The 20376-nt window shown below is 38.1% G+C and overlaps 2 protein-coding genes and 1 non-coding gene across 3 annotated transcripts; all 3 read right to left on the reverse strand.

Moving 5' to 3' along the window:
- Window positions 1-913: 913 nt before the first annotated feature.
- LOC104595546 (Concanavalin A-like lectin protein kinase family protein) lies at window positions 914-4559 on the reverse strand. Its single transcript, XM_010256311.2, has one exon. The coding sequence runs from the start codon at window positions 3873-3875 to the stop codon at window positions 1911-1913; it is 1965 nt and encodes a 654-aa protein (XP_010254613.1). The 5' UTR covers window positions 3876-4559; the 3' UTR covers window positions 914-1910.
- Window positions 4286-4412, reverse strand: LOC148791264 (U6atac minor spliceosomal RNA). The gene has a single exon (XR_016076989.1). It is a non-coding gene; the product is annotated as a U6atac minor spliceosomal RNA (small nuclear RNA).
- A 3146-nt stretch (window positions 4560-7705) lies between the features above and the next one.
- On the reverse strand, window positions 7706-15786 carry LOC104595547 (TRAF-type zinc finger-like protein). Its single transcript, XM_010256312.3, has 6 exons — window positions 15647-15786; window positions 15420-15511; window positions 14320-14455; window positions 11515-11652; window positions 11309-11427; window positions 7706-8053 (listed from the first exon to the last, which is right to left on the reverse strand). The coding sequence occupies exons 2-6, from the start codon at window positions 15461-15463 to the stop codon at window positions 7894-7896; spliced, it is 597 nt and encodes a 198-aa protein (XP_010254614.1). The 5' UTR covers window positions 15464-15511; window positions 15647-15786; the 3' UTR covers window positions 7706-7893.
- Window positions 15787-20376: the final 4590 nt, after the last annotated feature.

Genomic DNA, 20376 nt, shown 5'->3' on the forward strand with positions numbered 1-20376 from the left:
CACACGCACGGTTGAGTTTTACATCAATTATCACACCTTAAAAAGTTCCAACTGTTCACTTTCATTTTAAGCCCATCGGTGTTAAACTCGAACGATGTTCAATGTAGTAACGAAATGACTATATTTAAATCTTAAACCAGATTGAAGGTTATCTCATCTCCTCCTAAGTCTGTCTTTGGTTTGATAGATTTTTTTTTTTTTTTTTGTGAATCCAGGTTATTTTAATAGAAGATAAGAAAGAAATAGAAAGCGATTTATGAATAATATAAACTACAACAGTACAAAAAGGCTGTCAAAATGCTTCGTAGCACATTCCTCACAGGTTGAAAATCCAACACATTAATTGTTTATTGTCTTGCCTTCCAAGGCAAGAGTCCTAACTAATCCAATTAAGTATATAATCTTATTCTTTATCGTCATCTTCTTTAATTATGATTAGATGTACCAGATTTCAAAGTCCTAATGTCTTCAGACACTCACTCGGAAAGTTCTTCACTGGTCGTCAAAGATTTAAATTAATGGTTAACACAGTCCAAACTGTATTGCAAATATAAATAATTTAGAGAGGTCGCCAGGTCACTTAGTCGGTGGCCTAAAACTAATCCAATACTACCCAGCAATGCCGTCAGCATTACCTTAGTCCTTAAGAAGTATTCATTTAATTTCTAAATGCTAAACAGAGTGTCAAGTTGCATTAAAACAAATAATTAATGTACAAATTCTTCAAACTTCAATGAAACAAGTTTGTTTGTTTTCATTAAGGGTTTGTTTGATTGCTGAGAAAGGATGGGATGAAAAATGTTGGGATGAGAAAAGGAAAATTTATTTTCTCAGTTAGTTATAATGTGTTTGTTTGCTGAAAAAAATTTTATGAGAAAATCCACTTCGGATCGTCACTAGCAAGATTGGATCCAGAAATCCGAAATTGCTAGAGATTTCAACTGTCCTGAGATAGCCAACAACCATTGAGACACAAAATTAACCGTTGTGAGGTAGAGATTGTCGTATTCGTCGTTGGCGTTGGCGTCGGGTATCCCTCGAGGATTGCTCAGCACGAGGATCGCAGTCTGCTTCATTATGACCTTTGGCGTGTTCAACTGTTCCATGCTGGGATGGCGCATCTTCAGAATTCCTGGAAATGGTTGGCTGGGATTGGGGCTCAGAAGTGAGACAAAGCTTTCTCCCGTTTTGTTTGGAACAGCCACTGTCTCCAACGCCTTCCTCTTGTTTGAAATCAGGGTTAGGGTTAGGATTTGAGCAAGTGGGGGCGGTGGTGCTGGAGATGCGAGACAGAGCTTTCTCCCGTTTGCGGAGGAGAATCCTGAAATCTTTGAGGGAAATGCGAGGGATTGGCATGAGCCATCGCCGAGGGACGTCGGGCACCCTGTGCAGGTTCCCTCTGTACAGTGAGATCGCTACCATCTCATTACTCGAATATCGATTGATCAAAAATGACGACGACCGCCCTTCTGTTCCGTTTCCTGTCACTTCCTTCTATTCGGAATTTGGACTCTCGAGTTCCGATCTCGGATTTTGCCCCTTTTCCTCCTCTTTTGATGTTTCTTGGCCGCCTGAAGGCGAAGGGCGCCACCTTCGTGAGGGAATGCCTTTTTTCTTCGTCCGATTGGAATCTATTTTACACCGCATCCCACCTTGTATTAGATTGCTCAGCTTGCATTTTCTTAGCGTTTTCTTTTCTCACCAGGGTCCTACTGTTTTGGTGCGACCCCGCTCACTTAATTTTAGGATCCCGTGTCCCTCTTGTTTCTCATCCCAAAACACTTTACCAGTAAACAAACACAAGAAAGGAAGAATAATTCAGGAATATTCCCTTTTCTCTTTCCTTTCTCAGCAATCAAACAGACCCTAAAGAAAACAATAAAATCAAATGAGATAGATACAAGTTAATTTCAACGACCCTCTTGAAGGCTCGAATATGTTAGCAAGGGATTGCTCGAATTGATTGCTGGAGCTGGTACTTGATACGTGGCAACAGGCATTTTTGGTGGTAGATTTGGCATCACAGCTTCAAAGTTGAGTACTTGAATCGCTTGCCTGATTGAAGGCCTCAGATGGTGATCAGGATGAGCACACCACAATCCAACAACCATCAAACACTCTACCTGTTTGGCATCGAAACCCATCTCCAATCTCTCGTCCACAGCCGTAAGAAGCCTTGCTCTTCCATAGAGATCCCAGACCCACTCTACCAACCCCACTTGGGAATCCTGTTCCATTAATGGATCCACTGATTTTCTCCCACAAGCAATTTCCAAGGCCACCACCCCAAAACTGAAAACGTCCGACTCTCTACTTGCCTTGCCTGTGCTAACGTACTCCGGCGCCAAGTAGCCCAAAGTTCCTGCTATACCTGTAGTCTGTGGGGCTAGCTCGTGGTCCATCAGACGAGCTAATCCGAAATCGCCCAGCTTTACATTGAAGTTTGAATCCAACATGACATTGCTCGATTTGATGTCACGGTGAACGACACATTGCTCCCACTCTTCGTGAAGGTAGAGCAACGCCGAGGCCAACCCATGAGCTATCTTATATCTCACAGCCCATGTTAGAGGACTCTTCCTGCCAAAGAGATGAGAATCCAGGCTTCCGTTGGGCATGAATTCATAAACGAGTAGAAACTCACCTCGGTCATGGCACCAACCAATGAGCTGCACCAAATTCCGGTGCCTCAACCGGCTTATAATCTTCACCTCCGTTATGTATTCCTTCTTCCCTTGTCTAGATCCTCTGGATATTTTCTTTACGGCTATAGCCAAATTTAAGTCGGACAAGAACCCTCTGTAGACACCTCCAAATCCTCCTTCTCCCAACTTCCTTTCATCTGAGAAGTTGTCGGTTGCAGAAGCTAGCTCCTTATAGGAATACCTCTTGGGTCCAACTCCCCTTTCAAAATCAATGTTTATAGATGTAAGCTGGGCCAACCCTTCGGCTTCTCTTTCTGGTTGTCTCCTCCATCGCCTCCTTAAGATTGCTACTGTTATACAGACCCCACCAATTAAAACAGCTGAGGTAACAACCAAGCTCACTACCAGTTTAATATTTCTATTGTTCTTTCCTTGATTCTCCTTTACTTCCAAACTGGAACTGAACTCCCATGATTCAAGAATATGGCGCTCGACGTTCTGGCCTGTAGCCGCCGAGAACCCGATGGTGACCCATTCAGGCAGAACCTTCATCAAATCAACCCGGTAAAATAAAGTAGAATTAGTTCGAAAATTGGGGTTATCTTCATAATTCCAAAACACACTCAGATTTTTGGTAGTAGCATTATAAGTAATCCAAACATCTGCAGTCTCTCCGCTGTGCAAGCTAGCATTCCAAGGAGCAAATACAGCAGAAGCGATGGAGTTGTTGTTGATTCCGACATGTGGGACAGGAGGATCCCATTCAGGGTTTGAGAAAGAGTCGAACTCGACCGCTACAATCTGGTTTCTGGATACAGAATCGCTTGTTGTAGTGTTAAATAAGCCGAGAAATCCACCAGCTGAGTTGGGTGGGATTTGAGAACCTACTGGAGCAAGAAAAAAGGTGAGGCCATGACCATAAGAGGCAGCACCCTGCGTGTTGATGGTGAAGGAGAAGTGGGTGGTGAAGTCTGTGAGCTTTCCGGTGGCGGAGTCCCAGAGGTGCAGCCGTTCAGCATAGATAGCCCAACCTACTCGGCACAAGTAATTAACTTTGTTGAACTCAATGGTTCCAACTGAAGGTATGGCATCGCCTTGAAAGAGAACATTGGTGGCTTCGGGATCAAAACGAGATATTTTGAAGGAAAGAGAGCTTGCAGAAGGGATAAGAAAGATTAAGATGAGAAATATGAATAGAAGGGGAGGAAATGGTGAGTTGCAGAATGACATCTCCACAATTTTGAGAGAGAGAGAGAGAAGAAGAGAACGTTTTGGGGTGGAGAGAGGTGAGGAGAAGTGCTTGAAATTAAAATGGCACTCATAGATATCATATATTGAGCTGGTTGTTTTTAGATTTTGTTATACAGCTAATTGAATTCTCCATTGATGCCAAAAGGAAAGTATTATTTTTTGAGGTTTTAACCTTCTCAACAATTGCACCTTGTTTTTGAGACTAGCTAGACAGCTTAGATGTCTCTATCCTAGCATTGAAAACGAAGAGATCTTCACCAAAATTAATAATAAATAATCTGCTGAAATAAATTCTGCTTGTGGATGGAGATGGAAAAGACAAAAGAATTGGCCATCTCCCACAAGAAATTCCAGGGGCGGATCTTCTTGGTCGTGTGGAGTTGACTTTGATAAAACATCGTATACAAGTTTTGCTGTTTTGCCTTTATCCATGGTTTGTGGTGTAACAGGTAAGCGCGAAGGCTGCTTCCGTTCCTGTCACGGCAGATGCCAACCATCTCTCCTTATAATCATATTTGATACGACACAACAATAAATCAAATGCCTTGATTCGAATTGGCTGAACGCTGTTCAGCGCAGCGGGCTGTGTAAGCAATGATAAGATTTTACAGCATTAATAAATTAATGGGCTCATTATAAAAGATCGGGCTCCATGTATTTTTGCCCTGAGTCATAATACTGTTTGTAGCAAAAGCAATGTTTTAAATACCGAATTGGAACTGGGATCATTTTGGTTTTTGGGTTAGTGGTTGGACCGTCCAATTTAAATAGATGCATTGTTCTGATTTAAAAAAATTAATTAAAATAAAAAAGGTCAACAGCCATTGTTTGGGTCGACGGGTTGAATCAGTGAATCGCTGACTAAGTTAATGATTTTTGGTCCAAGAACAGTTTTAGGGTGAAATAGAACTGGTTGCCTGGATGGTTCCTGGGTCAACCAATCAAACCATCCTGTCCAGTCTGATTTTCAAGACCACGAGCAAAAGTGAATTCCTCTCCATGGAGGCTGAGGCTGAGGCTGAGGCATGAGCCCTATAACCAACGTTCAAAGTATGGTAATGCATTGTATTTAACAAAACGTCAAATATGGAGAGCTAGGGGTCTTTATACTCAAACAATAGAACCCCTCATAACATGTATATTAGGAGATTCATACATCCAACTTGTATGAAATCATGGTGCATTAGTGAATATCTGTGACATATTAACCAAGATGTCAAATCATTTACTTACTTTTTCATTAGTTCATATTTTACAATATACAATTATCATTAAAAACTTCAACAATATTAAAGATGTCAAATATATCATTCTATCACTACTACACTGTTTGCGTCAGCAATTCATGCACCATGGATTTTGCTAAAATTGATTGTTAAATAGTCAAGAATCTAATACTTTTATTACCAAAATAAATGCTAATGCCTAAAAAGCAATGCTTTCAAATCGACATTGACCCGAACGGTCAAACCATCCGGCCTGGGAACCATCCAAGCAACCAGTTCTGTTTTATCCCAAACCTAACCCTTTGCCAAAAATTGTTGAATTGGTCAACAACCCATTGACCCAGGTAGTTGTTGATCCATTCAACAATTTTTTGCCTTTTATTTTAATTATTTTTTCAAAATTTTAAATTTTTTTCCTCAGAACGGGTTGTCCGTTCGAATCGGGGAGTGGATTAGCTAGACACAAAATCATACACACCCAGCTGAACAACCTATCACGAGTGAACACACTAGTGCTCACTTTGGGCCCCACCCAATCCCTAGCTATACTCAACACTGGCGTGTTCAACCATGATAGGTAGTTCAGTTGGGTGTGTATGATTTTGTTTCAGCTCGTCTAGACTGTTCAAGCCAAATGGTTAAACCGTCAACTCAAAAACCAGTGGCCATAACGGTTTTGGTTCCGAGTCAGTTTTTAAAACATTGCTAAAAAGTGAGTACAATAATAAAAGATATGCTAATGTTATGACATTTTTTAATCGAAAAGCTAAAAGAGAAACCTTCAAAATGAAAACATTCATGGAGATTTAGGCTCAGTCAGTTTGGAAGGATTACAAATACAAATATTTAAAGTGCAAAACCCTATATTTTATATTATTTTGTATTTTTGTATATTTCTATACTGTACATATTTGTATTTGTACTCCTTCCAAACTAAGGCTTAAGTGTAATAGAACAATCAAGAGGAAAATTCTTAGAAAAGAAAATAAGAGATGCAAACAATGAGACATTTACGAATTGGAAGCTAACTGGGCATAGACATAAAGGATTGCACCAATGAGAAAAATGTGGTGCGAGTTTAAGGTCCCAGAAGAGATAAACTGGATGCCAAAGATTGGCCACTTCTTGCACACAAAAGAAAAGCCAAAGGTTAGGTCAGTTTCTGGTCGTAAATCTTAAATATATATTATATATATGATTTTTGCTCTAATGTGATTTTAATGCTGCACTAAAACTACAAGATCAAAGCCTTTCATTAATTGTTGTGGCCCACCTTGAATTAGATGAAGTGACGTTATGGTAGTGTTATAACAAATGCTCCTAACCCTGCCCCAACAAGTCATCAGTCGCAAATCAGGAATATCTCCCCAAGAATGACAAGGGAGATGCTTCCAATGTGTGGCTGCAGTGGTCACTTGGGACTGTTCCCAGCGTTTTGTTGGTAGCAGATCCCTTGTTGTTGAACTCTATAGTTAGAGCCATTGGGTAAATATACCTTATTCTGCCATTGGGAAATGTGAATCTTCCTATAGGACTAATGGTAAAATTAGCACAACTGATTGAAAATTCAAGGCTTTATGCTCTGAAGACTGATCTGTTGGTAATATAGAAGTCTAAACAATAACGAGATAAACAATCAACATAATGCCTTCACAGGACTAGGGGTGTCAATGAACTGGTTTTGGATTGGACCCCATCCAAACCAAAATCAATTTGGATCAGGTTTGGATTAGAATCAATTTAAATTAAAACAAATTTAAACAAATTGGACGGTGTAGACATTGAATTGGACCAATCCAAAATATCCATTGGATTGTAATGGACCTGATACATTTTTAATGGACTCACATTGGACTGGATCGGATTGGACCAAATTCAGTCCAATTGACACCCCTACACAGAACCAGAGAGATTGGAAATATTGTCAAAAAGTCAAAAGTACTCTCAAACTGGTCAAGAATAATTAACAGAACAATTTTAATAGATAGCAGCTCTGAAACTGTTCCCATGGTAGTTTGCACTCTTGCCATTCAGTAATCAGCCAGCCAAATCATATTAGTCTAAACCATCCGAATCAATTGTATATTTTTGGACATTCAGGAAGAAGATAAAAAGGCTACCCATTGAATGGTTAAAATCACAGCCAAGCTGATTTTCAGTCATAAAGACCTCTATCAAAAGAGTCCAATTTAGCAGCCCAGACCGATAAGACCATTGGCTCACCCACGTTGAATTGATGAGGCTAGGACGCTAGGTCAGGCAACATACAGAAAAATCAGACCTAGGACACCCCTAACATCTTAAGCAGAGCTCAAATATGGATGGGTTAGGATAGCTGGGAACAAAATCAATGTACAATATTGCTATCTGGTCTTCAGTAAATCAAGAAATAATTTGGTGCTTTTCAGTTTTCAATGCTATTATGTGATTGACCGAACCCTATCCCTTTTACATTTCAACAGTTATAAATTAATACCCACAAAACAAACGACAGAGGAATCTTATCAGACACCAGGTGTCCCAAAACAAACTTGTGGCATAACACACAAGGAGATAAATCATTAATTTGAAAAGAAAAGCAAGGGGATGAAGATGTCAGATGCCATTGCATGCTAAGAAGTCATAAGCACAATCTCTGCTAATACTTTACATGATCCTTGTGTGTTCAATACAGCTATTATAAAACAATAACTTTAGATCCTTTCAGATACGTGTAGACATAATACATCACTTCAAGAAAACGTAATAAATAAAAGTCCTTCCAATCTGTTTTACTGCAATTGATTGCTGTCGATTTTTTTCTGGAGGAAAAATGACCCAAGTAGAACAGCAATGCCCGTTATTGCAATTGTTAACAGTAAGCGTCTCCGTGATAGATCATGTGGTTGCCTTCTATGAGCATCGTGCTCTCTTTCAGATGCACTTGCATCCCTTAAAAATTAAACAAGGAGATCCAATTTTTTTTATCAGCCAAAGTAATCAAAAGTTTTGACCAATAAATGTAATGCATTCATGCGATGAGCCCTTGGATGCTAATGAACTAAATATTCCTGTATGCTCTCTCTCTCTCTCTCTCTCTCTTTGATTCCATGGGGCTACACAACAGGGGGGTAGCCCATCCTCCAAACCCATAACCCCCCAATTCTCTGCCACAAGCAGAGCCAGAGACCTTTCCCACTGAGCCAGTTCTGAATTACAGTATGAACCAGAGTGCAAATGCACAAGGGATGCTTTTATTAATGATTTAGTTTCACCAACATTCAAGGGCTTATCAAATCATTTAGATACTATTTCAAGTTTAAGAATCAACAAAAGATACACTTTTCATTTTTTTTATAAACAACAAAATATATGTTTTTTACCGATAAAAAAACTGTCTATTAAAAATCAACATTTCTTAAGGGAATGCTAAGATAACAGAAACAAGGAACAGAGGAAGAAAAGGAAGAAAGATCCTCAAAGAGGCCCCCCCAACCTGCACTACTGTACAAAATAGGAGAGTTTAGAGTCATGCTATACATTATTACTACTCTACATCCAGATGTATTTTATCACTTTCTATTGACATTTTGTGTGGTGTGCCCAAGGGTGCTAATGTAATTTCTCCAACTTTTAGTATAAAGAATTTGTTTTCTCCTGGACTGGTCGACAAAACTGATTGCCCTTTCCAATCGTGAGACCAACTTAGAAACTACCCCCAAGAAAACCAAAACAAATTACACGCCAGCCATTATATTTATAATAAAGGGAACCAACAACCCTACAGACACTAAGAACCTTGACAATTCAATATATATCCAAAAAACCATTCACAACTCTCCTGCAACTTTCCTACCTTAACGTGTACTTCATATCCCACCCCATCTTCCCCAACTTTTGTTGTAGTTAAGACCAATAGAATCGCTGAATTCACCATAGACTAGTTCAGAACATCTCTTTGACCGACCCTACCTAGTAAATTGACTTATCCATCTCCACATCAAGCAGCACAAGTGGGCCTTCCAAATGTGGCTTTAAAACCAAACCGACAGGGCATCTTAATGCTCATGTGTCCCAAAAGTAAGGTGTCTTCACAACTTGCAAGCCCAATATCCTAGGCTCAATCTTTAATCCACAGCCTGAAGTTGAAACCAAAGAGTCTAAAACAGGGCTATTCTAGAGAAAAGGAAATACTCTATATATAGAAAAATAGATAGGAGAGCACATAAGAGACTCACCTTAAAAATTAAGAATATCTTATCCTCTATATTAGTTTAGAATAGATAGACATCAAGAGAGCTGAATTCAATAGCTGATGGCTTCACCAAAGGAAGGGGTGAGAAAAGATGCTTTTATACAGCTACACCTCCATGCCTACTTAAGACTTCTTTGGTTTGGGCAGCATATTTTTGTCCTCCTTGTACGTCATTATATACACTCATGTTGTTGCTATGGTCGATGATCCCCATTACCAAAATTTAAAAAAAAAAAAAAAAAAAAAAAAAACACCAAAACGAAAACAGAGCGATCCTGGAATGCTCATTCTCAAATACAAAATTTCCCTATCTACCCCCCTCTAGTAAGACAATTAGGGTATTAACTGACCCCCAAATTCATCTTAACTGTTCATTTTGGATGTGAGTGATCTTACTTTCCATGTGCTGTCTGAAGTGTGAAGTCCAAGTCATGCAATCTGTAAAGATAAATAAATTAGTATGCAAGTCTCCATGAGTCAGTCCCACATTTTGGATCCAACAGATCTTGGTAGTTGAGCCTCCCCCAATGGCAGGGAAGTCTATGTTTTGCAATCCAAGCAGAAGTTAGGAGAACAGGTTACAGGTATCTTGACTAAGGTGAAAGAAATAAAGGAACCAGCTAACCAGCTATTTATCAATATCCTAACTGAAATGAGAGGTAAGATTAATTATTGTTAAATGGAAGGAAATCAGGGCACAGATCTCTAGCCAGGAAGAATGGGCAAAATTTTTTGAATCTCCACCAATGGATATTGCTTTAGCTTTTTATGTGGATGAGTTAAGGGTCACAACCCTAACACTTAATAGTTATAAGTTGTAGTTTGTATTTGTGGTTTTGTTTCCATTGAATAAAAATTGGAGAAGAAGAAGATAAGGAACCAAATGATCTAATGAGACATTTCCAAGAATTGGGGGACAAATTGTGTAGCAGTATAGGGTTCTATCCTATTCATTGGCATTCATCGCATACTTTCTGTATGATGGTGGCTCAAAGGCTACTTGGCTCCAGCAAGAATCTCCAGAGACATTTACAAGTAACATCATGTTCCTTATAACAGATACACCCAAACCAAGACCACCCTCCATAAATTTGCAAACAATTTCCCACTTCACCAAGTGATCCCCCTCTTCTCCCCACTGTCATTCCAAAGGAAATTCTTTTGCAACTGCTCAATTCTGTTCTTCCCTCTAGGAGGAATCCAAATACCAAAAGAAAGTACCTAAGTACACAAGACATGATTCACTTGGTCAAAACCAGTTTCCGGTGTTCAGAGATGTGTTTAAATTTCCATGTAGCCAACCTCATCTCGAACTTTTTGTCACAAGATCCCAAATTTACAAAGTTCCCAGATTTCTGCCTAATGGTATGCCAATATATTAGTTAACCATTTTTCCACTTTACAACCTAATGACCACAATTCAGCTAGAGAAATGGATGTTCTTTAGGTGACTTTTCACCAAATTAATGGATGTGCCAATTACTGCACCAAAACAATTAATGACACCTTGTGTGATACATGGAATCTCATTGAGCTTCACGCAACAAATTTATATCATTAACAAAATGCAAATTTGAGATTTCAGCTCCTTCATTTTTACTAATAAAAATTTATTGATGTGATAAATTAGAAAAGGAAAAAGAGCTGACTTTGCTTCAGCCTTCAGCTAGCTCAGAGCAGTGGTTCTTATAAGTTATAATTAATTTTTTTTATCAATAAAATCAACTTGATTGTGATTAATGATCAAAAGGGGGAAAAAAAGATGGCAGTCAAAGAAGCATCTCAAACTATATGGACCAGAATGCACACACATATGAACCATGAAATGTCTCAAGACAAACAGAAAAATAGTAGTAGTAGAACAGTTCTTCAAGAGTGGTGCCATAAATTTGGAGAAGAATAAAATAATCATTTGTTGAAGGCTTAAGTAAATAAAATAGTGTTCCATTTACCTAGAAAGTCTGGCATTGTCTTGAGCAAGACGACACTTGGTTTCATGGTCATTTCTTTCACGCAGTCTAATATACCGGCTACACAGATGACAATACTCTGTCCGGTTCCCGCATACTTCCTGAAATTAGGAAACAATGTCATTGAACCAGCAAATGGTACCAAGACATGAGAAAACAATCTTCAATTAAATTTATCAATGAATAACCTGATGTTTGAAGAGATCAACTGCAGGCAATGGGAATTCACAGTATTCACATGTGACAATTCTCTGGGGGCAGTTTTCACCTTTATGGAGGACTAAAATTTCACGATCTACTGTCTCACTGCATAGCGAACAAGATACCTGCTTCATCCAAATTCAATCACTAACCTATAGGTAACTTTTTTTTTTGTATGGGTCTGGTTTTTCTTATTTGGCTATTAAAGAAGAAAGAACTAATTGATGAATAGAGAAGAACAATTCAAGAAAGAATTCAGTGTGAGTGCATGCATAAGCATTTTATTCATCATGTAATTATCAAATCAAACCATATTCCATTAGTCTTAACTATAACTTGAAGGTTAAAACACACATCATTGCTTGCCTGCTAGACCATCTATGCAGTAGCTAGAGAATATATTGATAACACTGAATGAGATTTTGTTTCTTTTATTCCTTAAAAACTTGATTGTTTTTATTAGTAAACAGGTTAATGTTGCCCATGCCATATGGTTGGGACAAGGCTTAGATAATGATGATGATGATGTTAGAGTTTATTAAATCATGAAAAAATGGGAATATGCAGTAGCTAGAGAATATATTGATAACACTGAATGAGATTTTGTTTCTTTTATTCCTTAAAAACTTGATTGTTTTTATTAGTAAACAGGTTAATGTTGCCCATGCCATATGGTTGGGACAAGGCTTAGATAATGATGATGATGATGTTAGAGTTTATTAAATCATGAAAAAATGGGAATACAAAAAACATGCCAAGCATCCCTAGGTATAGGTTGGCAAAAACAACCACCTAGCCCAATTTTCTTTCCTTATTAGAACTGAATCCAAAATGGAGATTCCTAATTTACCCCTTGTTCGGCCAATGCATCAGCTAAACTATTTGCTGATCTCTTAACCCATGGAACAGTTGGCTACAACGCCCAAGCCAAAAGCTTTATCTCCCTCATCATGTGTTGATATGGCCATGGTCCAGCACTCCAGCCCACCACTACCTTTGAGTCTCCTTCCACAACTATGTTTTTGAAATTTGATTTTTCAGTATGTAATTTTAGGAAATGAATGTAGGCAGACCAATGCCATGCAGTTTTATTGAATCATAACTGAATGTTTTCAATAACACCTAACAAACAAGAAACATCAACACATTCAGCATCTCATAAAAACCATAATTTCAATACTGGTTTCATTGTAAACATTGACACTTTCTGACAAGCAACATTTAGATTTCATTAAAAGAAACTCTTTTTGAAAAGTAACAACTAGATTTCATTAGAAAAGACTCCTTGCTACCCAATAAAGTGGGCAGCAGGCCAGAGGTACAGTGCCAACTCATATAATAGCTATTAGAGTATCACAAATAGATACCTGGCCCCAGTAATCCCCATATGGTCCCTTACAGCCCCTATTCTTGCTAATGGATCAGCCAAAGTATTTCCTCTTCTAGGGACCCATTTGAATAAGCTACTCAAACCGCTACCTAGGATTTGTGCCTGTCTAACTAAAGGCCTGAAACTCCAGGGAATATACTCTTGTTTCTTCATCCAATAAATTATGGTTTGGCTAAGGTTTTCTTCCCCTCTTTGAGAAATGATAATTTGCAGGTTGCAGCCAGTGTTGCATGGGCACAGAAAGAGGAGTCAGAATCTAACACATGTCCAACAGTCTGACTTGGAAAGATAAGAAAACATGGAATTGTGGAAGCATCTACGGAAAAGTATATACTATTAAAATAATTCATATTTTTGGATACTAACATTATATACCTATGAAATATGTTGCCTTTGTTACTAAATGACGTTTGATACAAAAATTGGACTCATTTTGTAGATTAGCTGTTCATCTATGTTAAATAAGCTAATAGATAAAAAAGGAAATGTTAAGTAGAAGTTCCCTCAAGAATCTACGGAGACTACGGAGTGTCAGATTCCTGCACATGTCCAACATGACACATTATCCATTTAAAAGAGTCCATTCAGGTAGTTGCAGCCAAAGAAGGAAACTATAATTCTGACTAACAAGTCTTATAGATACATCATTTCATTAATAGTAAAACAAAGAAAGGGGAAAACACTTAAACCTCCCCTGGCTTTTCTGATAAGACCTTAAACCTCCCCTGACTTTTGGGGATAAAGGGACTTATGGATCCTTTCCGTTACATTACTGTTACAAACCTAACAGCAATCACTGATATCATGGATTTAAACATATTAAAAGTTTAAAATTTATAAGGCCAATTTTTCCCTCATATAATATCATCAAATGTTTGATGACTGAAATACCCTTGAACCTTTAACAAAAAAAAAAGAACCTTAAAACTTTTTACCAAAAAACCCTTAACCCAAAAATGGGTTTGTTTATGCAGTAAAAAAATGAAATACTAAAACATAATTACTCGTATTAATAGTCCAAGGGTAAAGTTGGAATTAGAAAAATCTACTAACTTGATTGGAGGAATTAGTATGGGCATAATAGACATTTAATGTCTATATCCACTTAAAAGTAATAGAAGGGGTCTATAAGTCCCTTTATCCCCAAAAGTCAGGGGAAGTTTAAGGGCAGGTAAAAGTTCAGTGGAGGTTTAAGGCCTTTTTCAGAAAACCTAAGGGTGGTTTAAGGGATTTACCCAAATATATATATATATATATATATTGAAAGTAAAATAGAGAATTTAAAGAGGGTTTTGACAGAGCAGTCCAACATAAAAGCAAAAGTGTCTCTCAAAAGGAGATTATACAAAATACATATTCTAGCATCCTCTGAAACAAGAACATCTACATAAATTTAACATACCGGGGCATGTGTACTCAAATAATGATCTTCAGCATGTCTTTTGGGCACCATATCTCCACAAATTTTACATTTTTCCAGATTCCGGGAGCAATGTGCATAGTGCAAATCAATATTTGCGGCTGGAATAGCTCTGTCACTAAAAGCGTATAAGAGAAATTGTCAATTATGTATATTTCTTTGGTAAGAAAAATTGAATAAGAAATTCTCCAGAATGCATTACCAAGTCCCTACTCCCTAATCCCTATGTAGGGGTGAATAAAGCATAACCAAGAATACAAAATATGCACAAAAGGAATAACATCATACCGGTGTATCAAAGAGAAGCACCAAGAGAACAATTCATAGAATGAAGTAACTACAAGCAAGAGTAGTAACAAGCATGACCAACAAAAGAACGTAACAAGTAAGACAAATGTGTAAGTTCAACAAACCACTTGGCGTTGTCATCAGAAGTAAGATTTAAAACTATAGTTTTTCTAGTTGTCTTGGTTCAGTAAGACACTTTTTCAGATGAATTTTTAAGCGTATAGTCCTATGGTTTCATTGATAGAATGACAAGGAGGTTCCCATAGAATACGGTTTAAGAAATTAAATGCAGCTCGTCCATTGAAATCAGGTTGAACAATTAACAATTGTTAAAGTGTATGATGACCAAAATATCATCTATATCTGGTATTGCTAACAAGAGATTATTATATGAAATCAAACAAAGAATTCAGCAAACTGACAAGCATTTATAGCCACGTACGCCTTTAACTATAAAAAAAAAATATAAAACAAATAAAAAGTAGGATGCCGGGTTACAAATGAGAACAGTTGAAGATATTATTGCAACAATATGTAGTCACTACATTGAATTTGCAAAAAAGAGGAAAAAAAAAACTAACTAATTCAGAAGGATAGAAAAATTTTCCAAAAAAAGAAAATTTTATAGAACGGAAAAGGGAAATTTAACTCGCATAAAGATTGTTTTGACGAAGAAATTGAGGATTACAACAAGAATGCCTCACAATTAGGAATCGCCACATCACAACTACGATAAACATTCAAAATATAATAAGAAAAGTGAACATAGATTTCAGAACAGGATCATCTCTTACCAGTGACTGCAGATGCTTGTGACTTGTTCTGAAGGAATCTCCATGAAACCCCAAAGGAAAATCGATAAAACTCTTATCTCGTTTAAATATCTCTGTAGAGGAAGCAGAAATTCTGAAGAAATAAATAAAGGGATCATGCAAAATTGCGAGGGGAAAAGGAAAAGCTTTGAGTTGGATTGCAAGATACAGTAAAAGTACATAACGAGAAGGGAAAAGAAAAATCAAACCTTGGATAGAATCCGTCCTTGGATGCTCTTCGATTTCGATTGTGAAAACTAGGGAAGAGTCGATTTTTTCGCCTGCAAAAATTAAATAGTAAAGACTTTTCCGACTCCCAACCAACCGGGTTTCGTCCACGTTGGTGATGATGATAGTACTCGGTTTGCATTTATACGTACAGGGGCGTGATTCAATAGCAATCAGTAGCTAAAGCCGAATGCTCATTCTCTTAAACTTTACGATGGGAATCTTTTATTTGTTCCATCGCCTCCCATGTTTATATATTGTTTGCTCGTATCTTCTACGGTGCTTCAACTGTGCAATAATGCAAATACACAATCAACGACACCCAATCGTACATCACAGGAACATTCCTCCAGCTTGTGATATGAAAGATCCAAACCGTCTATCTTATCAGGAATGGTCCAGCTTAATCACTTTTTTTTTGTCTTCTTGTCCTTGTCCACTATCTTTCTCACCAAAAAATAGCAACTGATCCTCTTGACTTCGAGAGTTGGAGTTTACTTTACCTCCTTTCTTAAAAAAGCAGAGGCAAAGGGTAGGGGGTGCAAGTCGGATGGTCTGGGCCGTGTTTAAGCTCAACCCAGGCCAACCCTAACAATTGGAATGCCCGAATCTAATGTAAAGCCCGAATTGTACAATCCAAGTTTAATATAAGGATGAAATTATTGTTATCGGGTATTGTATGTATCGGATAAGTCAGATACGGATACACTTTCATAAGCTATAGATATATATAAACAAAAGATATAAAAATGATTGGATATGCTAAGAAAATATATATAAATCACATAAATACATTATTAATACTAAATCAAAAACTGAATTATTTATAATAATGTATAAACATATGAGAAATGCATACTTCAATAGGTTATATAAAGAGAAACATTACAATCAACAATATCATAACTCTAGAACATTCAAACATCATACAATAATTATCACTCTATTTCAATTTTTATAATTATAATTTTTCAATTTTTATTATTTTTTGAGAATAATTATTAATTTATTTTTTTATATAAATAATAATTATTTTTTAAATAATAAATATGTTTTCATTTTTAACATATTTTTTATTTTACATACAATTGTAAAATAAAGCATATAAATCATTTAAGATAGATAAATTATTTATAATTTTCAGTTTTTATTAAATTTATTAGGGAAATTAAATCTTAAATTATTCATTTCAGTTTTTATAATTATAATTTTCTGTTTTCAGTTAATTTTGGTGGGAAAATCATTTATTTAGTATTTTTATATAATAACTCTATTTTTTCAAATAATAACTATGTTTTCATTTTTAATATATAATTATGTGTAAAATAAAATATATAAATCATTTAAGGTAGATAAAATATATTATTTTTATAATTTTTAGCTTTATTAATTCTTTTGGGAAAATCAAATCTTAAATTATTTATTCCAGTTTTTATAATTATATTTTGTAATTTTTATTAATGATGAAAAACAATCCAAAAATAGTTAATATACAATTTTGTCAAACTAGGCATAAATATGCTTCTATATTCATGTGTATTGGGTTGTATCCATCAATACAACACGATATGGCTTGATACGGAGGCGTATTGTGCCGATACATACAAATTGTGGGATACGTACCTAGTCGTGATGTATCCTGTATCCATGACCATGGATATGAATACGATATCCATGACCATGGATATGTATCCTGTATCGGGAATATTGTATCGATGCTTTAATCCTTGAATATGCATAGAAATTTAATGCATTTGGGTTGAGTTTGGACCCGATTTAAGTTAATTAAATAACCCATATTGATATAAATATATGTTTATATGTATATATGTATTAATATATGATTTACAAAAATAATATATATGTATAGACAAATATATATATATATATGTATACAAATATATGTGTAAATAGTCAGGGCCAAGTTTAGGCTATCTGAAAATTAGACGCGGGTCCAATATGAAAAAAAAAATCCAAATTTTCATACCCAACCCAACGTAAGGATTGAAAATTCAAACCCAATCCGTATAAAATTGCTTGCTGTTTGCTAGGCCAATCAAGGCTTGGGTAGGCCGTCCAAATTATACCCCAATCTCAATCAGGGCTTGGGTTGGGCCAATCATAATACGTCATGTTAACTTGATATTGTGGCACCCCATATAAATAAAATACATCGCCATTGGCCCAATAATGAAAGTGGATTGTTGAGGAGAGCAGCCTCTTCCGCATAGCACCTCAATCCATTCAATCCCTGTTTGACTTTTCGGTCAAAAGAATATTGAGGAGAATTATTCCTTTGTCCCAAACTTATGATATCGGCTTTTTTTCTATCCACCGTCAAAAGGAGCATTTGAATAAAGAACTTGATATCATGTCAGATATTAGCAAACAAGATCTTCAATCTGATTGATGAAACGTAAGAAAAGAAATACCAAAACCTAGGTTAGAATGGGCAATAATTAGTTGATATCGTAAGAAAAGAAATACCAAAACCTAGGTTAGAGTCGCCTGGTCGAGCTATAAGAAGAATAAATCAGAGTGTTTGGATTGTTTGATTCGGGATGGGCATTCTAATGCTCAAGTCAGCAAAAAGTTTTGAGAGAGTTAGAGAGCTAAATCACGTATATCTTTTTTAAGGGGACGCCTTTATATAGGCTAATTGTTGTGAGCTCTGCGAAGTGCATCCGATATCTTTAACCCGTTTGATTCAGAGGCGGTTTCATTCCCATAGATGGACTCCGCGTAAGCGAGAAGTGCTTATCTGATCACGCCCAAAGCAGGAGGGGCAGTAGTTAGTTTTGTTGACGGAGCAACGTGATTCCAAAGGATTCGAAGACAATAGCTCACTATGATGGGGTCGGTCGGCCACCACGTCTTATAGGTCATCAACTACACTAAAAACATGTCGACAGAGAGAGGTCGCCCCTCATGCTGAGATCTCTAGCTCAATCGTGCGATGGGCAACCTAATCTTGAGATGGCTGACCTAGTCCTGTGATAACCAACCTGGTCCTATGATGGCCAACTTGGTCCTGTAATGGGCAACCTAGTCCTATAATGGCTGACCTGGTCCTGCGATAGGCGACCTGGTCTTGCAATGGTCGACTTGGTCCTGAGATGGCCGACTTAGCCCTATGACAGGTGACCTAGTCCTGCGATGGGTGACCTAGCCCTACGATGGCCGACCTGGTCTTATGATGGCCGACCTGATCCTGAGATTTCTGACTTGGTATTGGGTTGACGTGCCAACATGATGCCAAGGTGTTAAGCAACTGTTTAGGGACGCCATGTGGTGCAATGTCACTAGAGGGCCAAATCGCCCCTCATCAATTGCCCCCCACTCCCAAGTCAAAGTCGGTTCGATGAAGGGAGTAGTTCCTTGTAGGTCTTTGGCCCAAAGTGACTTAGTTCAGCTAGTTTGTTGGCATCAGCCTGATTTGTTTGCCCGAGCAGGAAGGGTCTAAGGGCTATGCGGCACTACGCAACACATCACCATCTTGACCACTGGGGCACATGAGTGAATTCGTCAACATGAGGAGGCAGAGCAGGCACTCTGAGGACATCCGCCAATCTAGGGATGTTGTCATTGAGGAGTTCCGTTGTTCGCCCAAGCACCTCAAGAGTGGAATTCGTCATGCCTACCCTCAAGAAGGGCTTCAAACTGTGCCACTACTTCCTAAAGTCACTCCACTCACAATATCCTATGCAGTGTCCCTCAAGCTAGTCCTTGAGGGGGTGGCCAATAAGGTCGGAGCGGAGCTCGAAACTGAGGTGGAGGATAGTGGAGATGGCAACGAGAATGTTGTCGACGATGGTGCTAGCAATGAGGACGAGGACGATGTTGCATGATTGATCGAGCTAAGGTGCGCTAAGTGCGGATTGGCCATCTGTTGTTGTCATGTTTGGAATAGGTCGGCTTGAGGGAGCCTTAATGCTAAACACGGTCTGGCTTCCCATTCATAGATTTTCGCCAAAGTGCGTGCATCACGAGTCGACTCATCCATGTTGCCAAAGCGGGTCTTAGTTAGGTTACTAAAATTTTAACAGGCTAGTTCGCTCTTAACACCTTGGCCTACAAACACCTCGTCACCTCGATAAGGCTAACCTGCGAGGGCGGCTCCAGAGTTTGTTGGTCATCAACTCCTACGGGAACCATGGAGGGCTCGACCTACGAGAGCGGCTCCATATTCAATTAGCCGTCAACTCCCATGGAAACCATGGAGGGCTCAACCTGTGGGGGCGGACTCATAATTTGTTGGCCATCAATTCTCGCAGGAAGCATGGAGAACTCAACCTATGGGGGTGGCCTCACATGGGCAGCCTCATAGTCAAGACTAGGAGATTCTGTCTAGGCGAAACCGCTGGAACTTGCACGGGTTGATCATTTTGATTCTGCCCCCTACGAGGGTTCCTTCAATCCAAGCATTGCCTTGAGGATGCCATTACTTAAGACTCAGAGAATGGGTGAGAACTCAGCTTTTGTGCAGTGTGTTCCCACAAACGGTGCCAACTGATGTAATACGATCTAGTGCTCCCTGTTGGAAAACAACTCAAATGCCGAGCTTGTCAGGCCGCCTAGTTGAGCTGCAAGAAGAACAAATTAGAGTGTCCAAGTTGCTTGACCCAGGGTGGGCACTCTAATGCTTAAGTCAATGAAAAGTTTTGAGACAGCTAAAAAGCGAGTGAACTAGTGAACTGTGAGAGCTAAATCA

The sequence above is a fragment of the Nelumbo nucifera genome, chromosome 5 (genome assembly GCF_055504915.1).
Source record: "Nelumbo nucifera cultivar China Antique chromosome 5, China Antique-T2T, whole genome shotgun sequence".
NCBI lineage: Eukaryota > Viridiplantae > Streptophyta > Magnoliopsida > Proteales > Nelumbonaceae > Nelumbo > Nelumbo nucifera.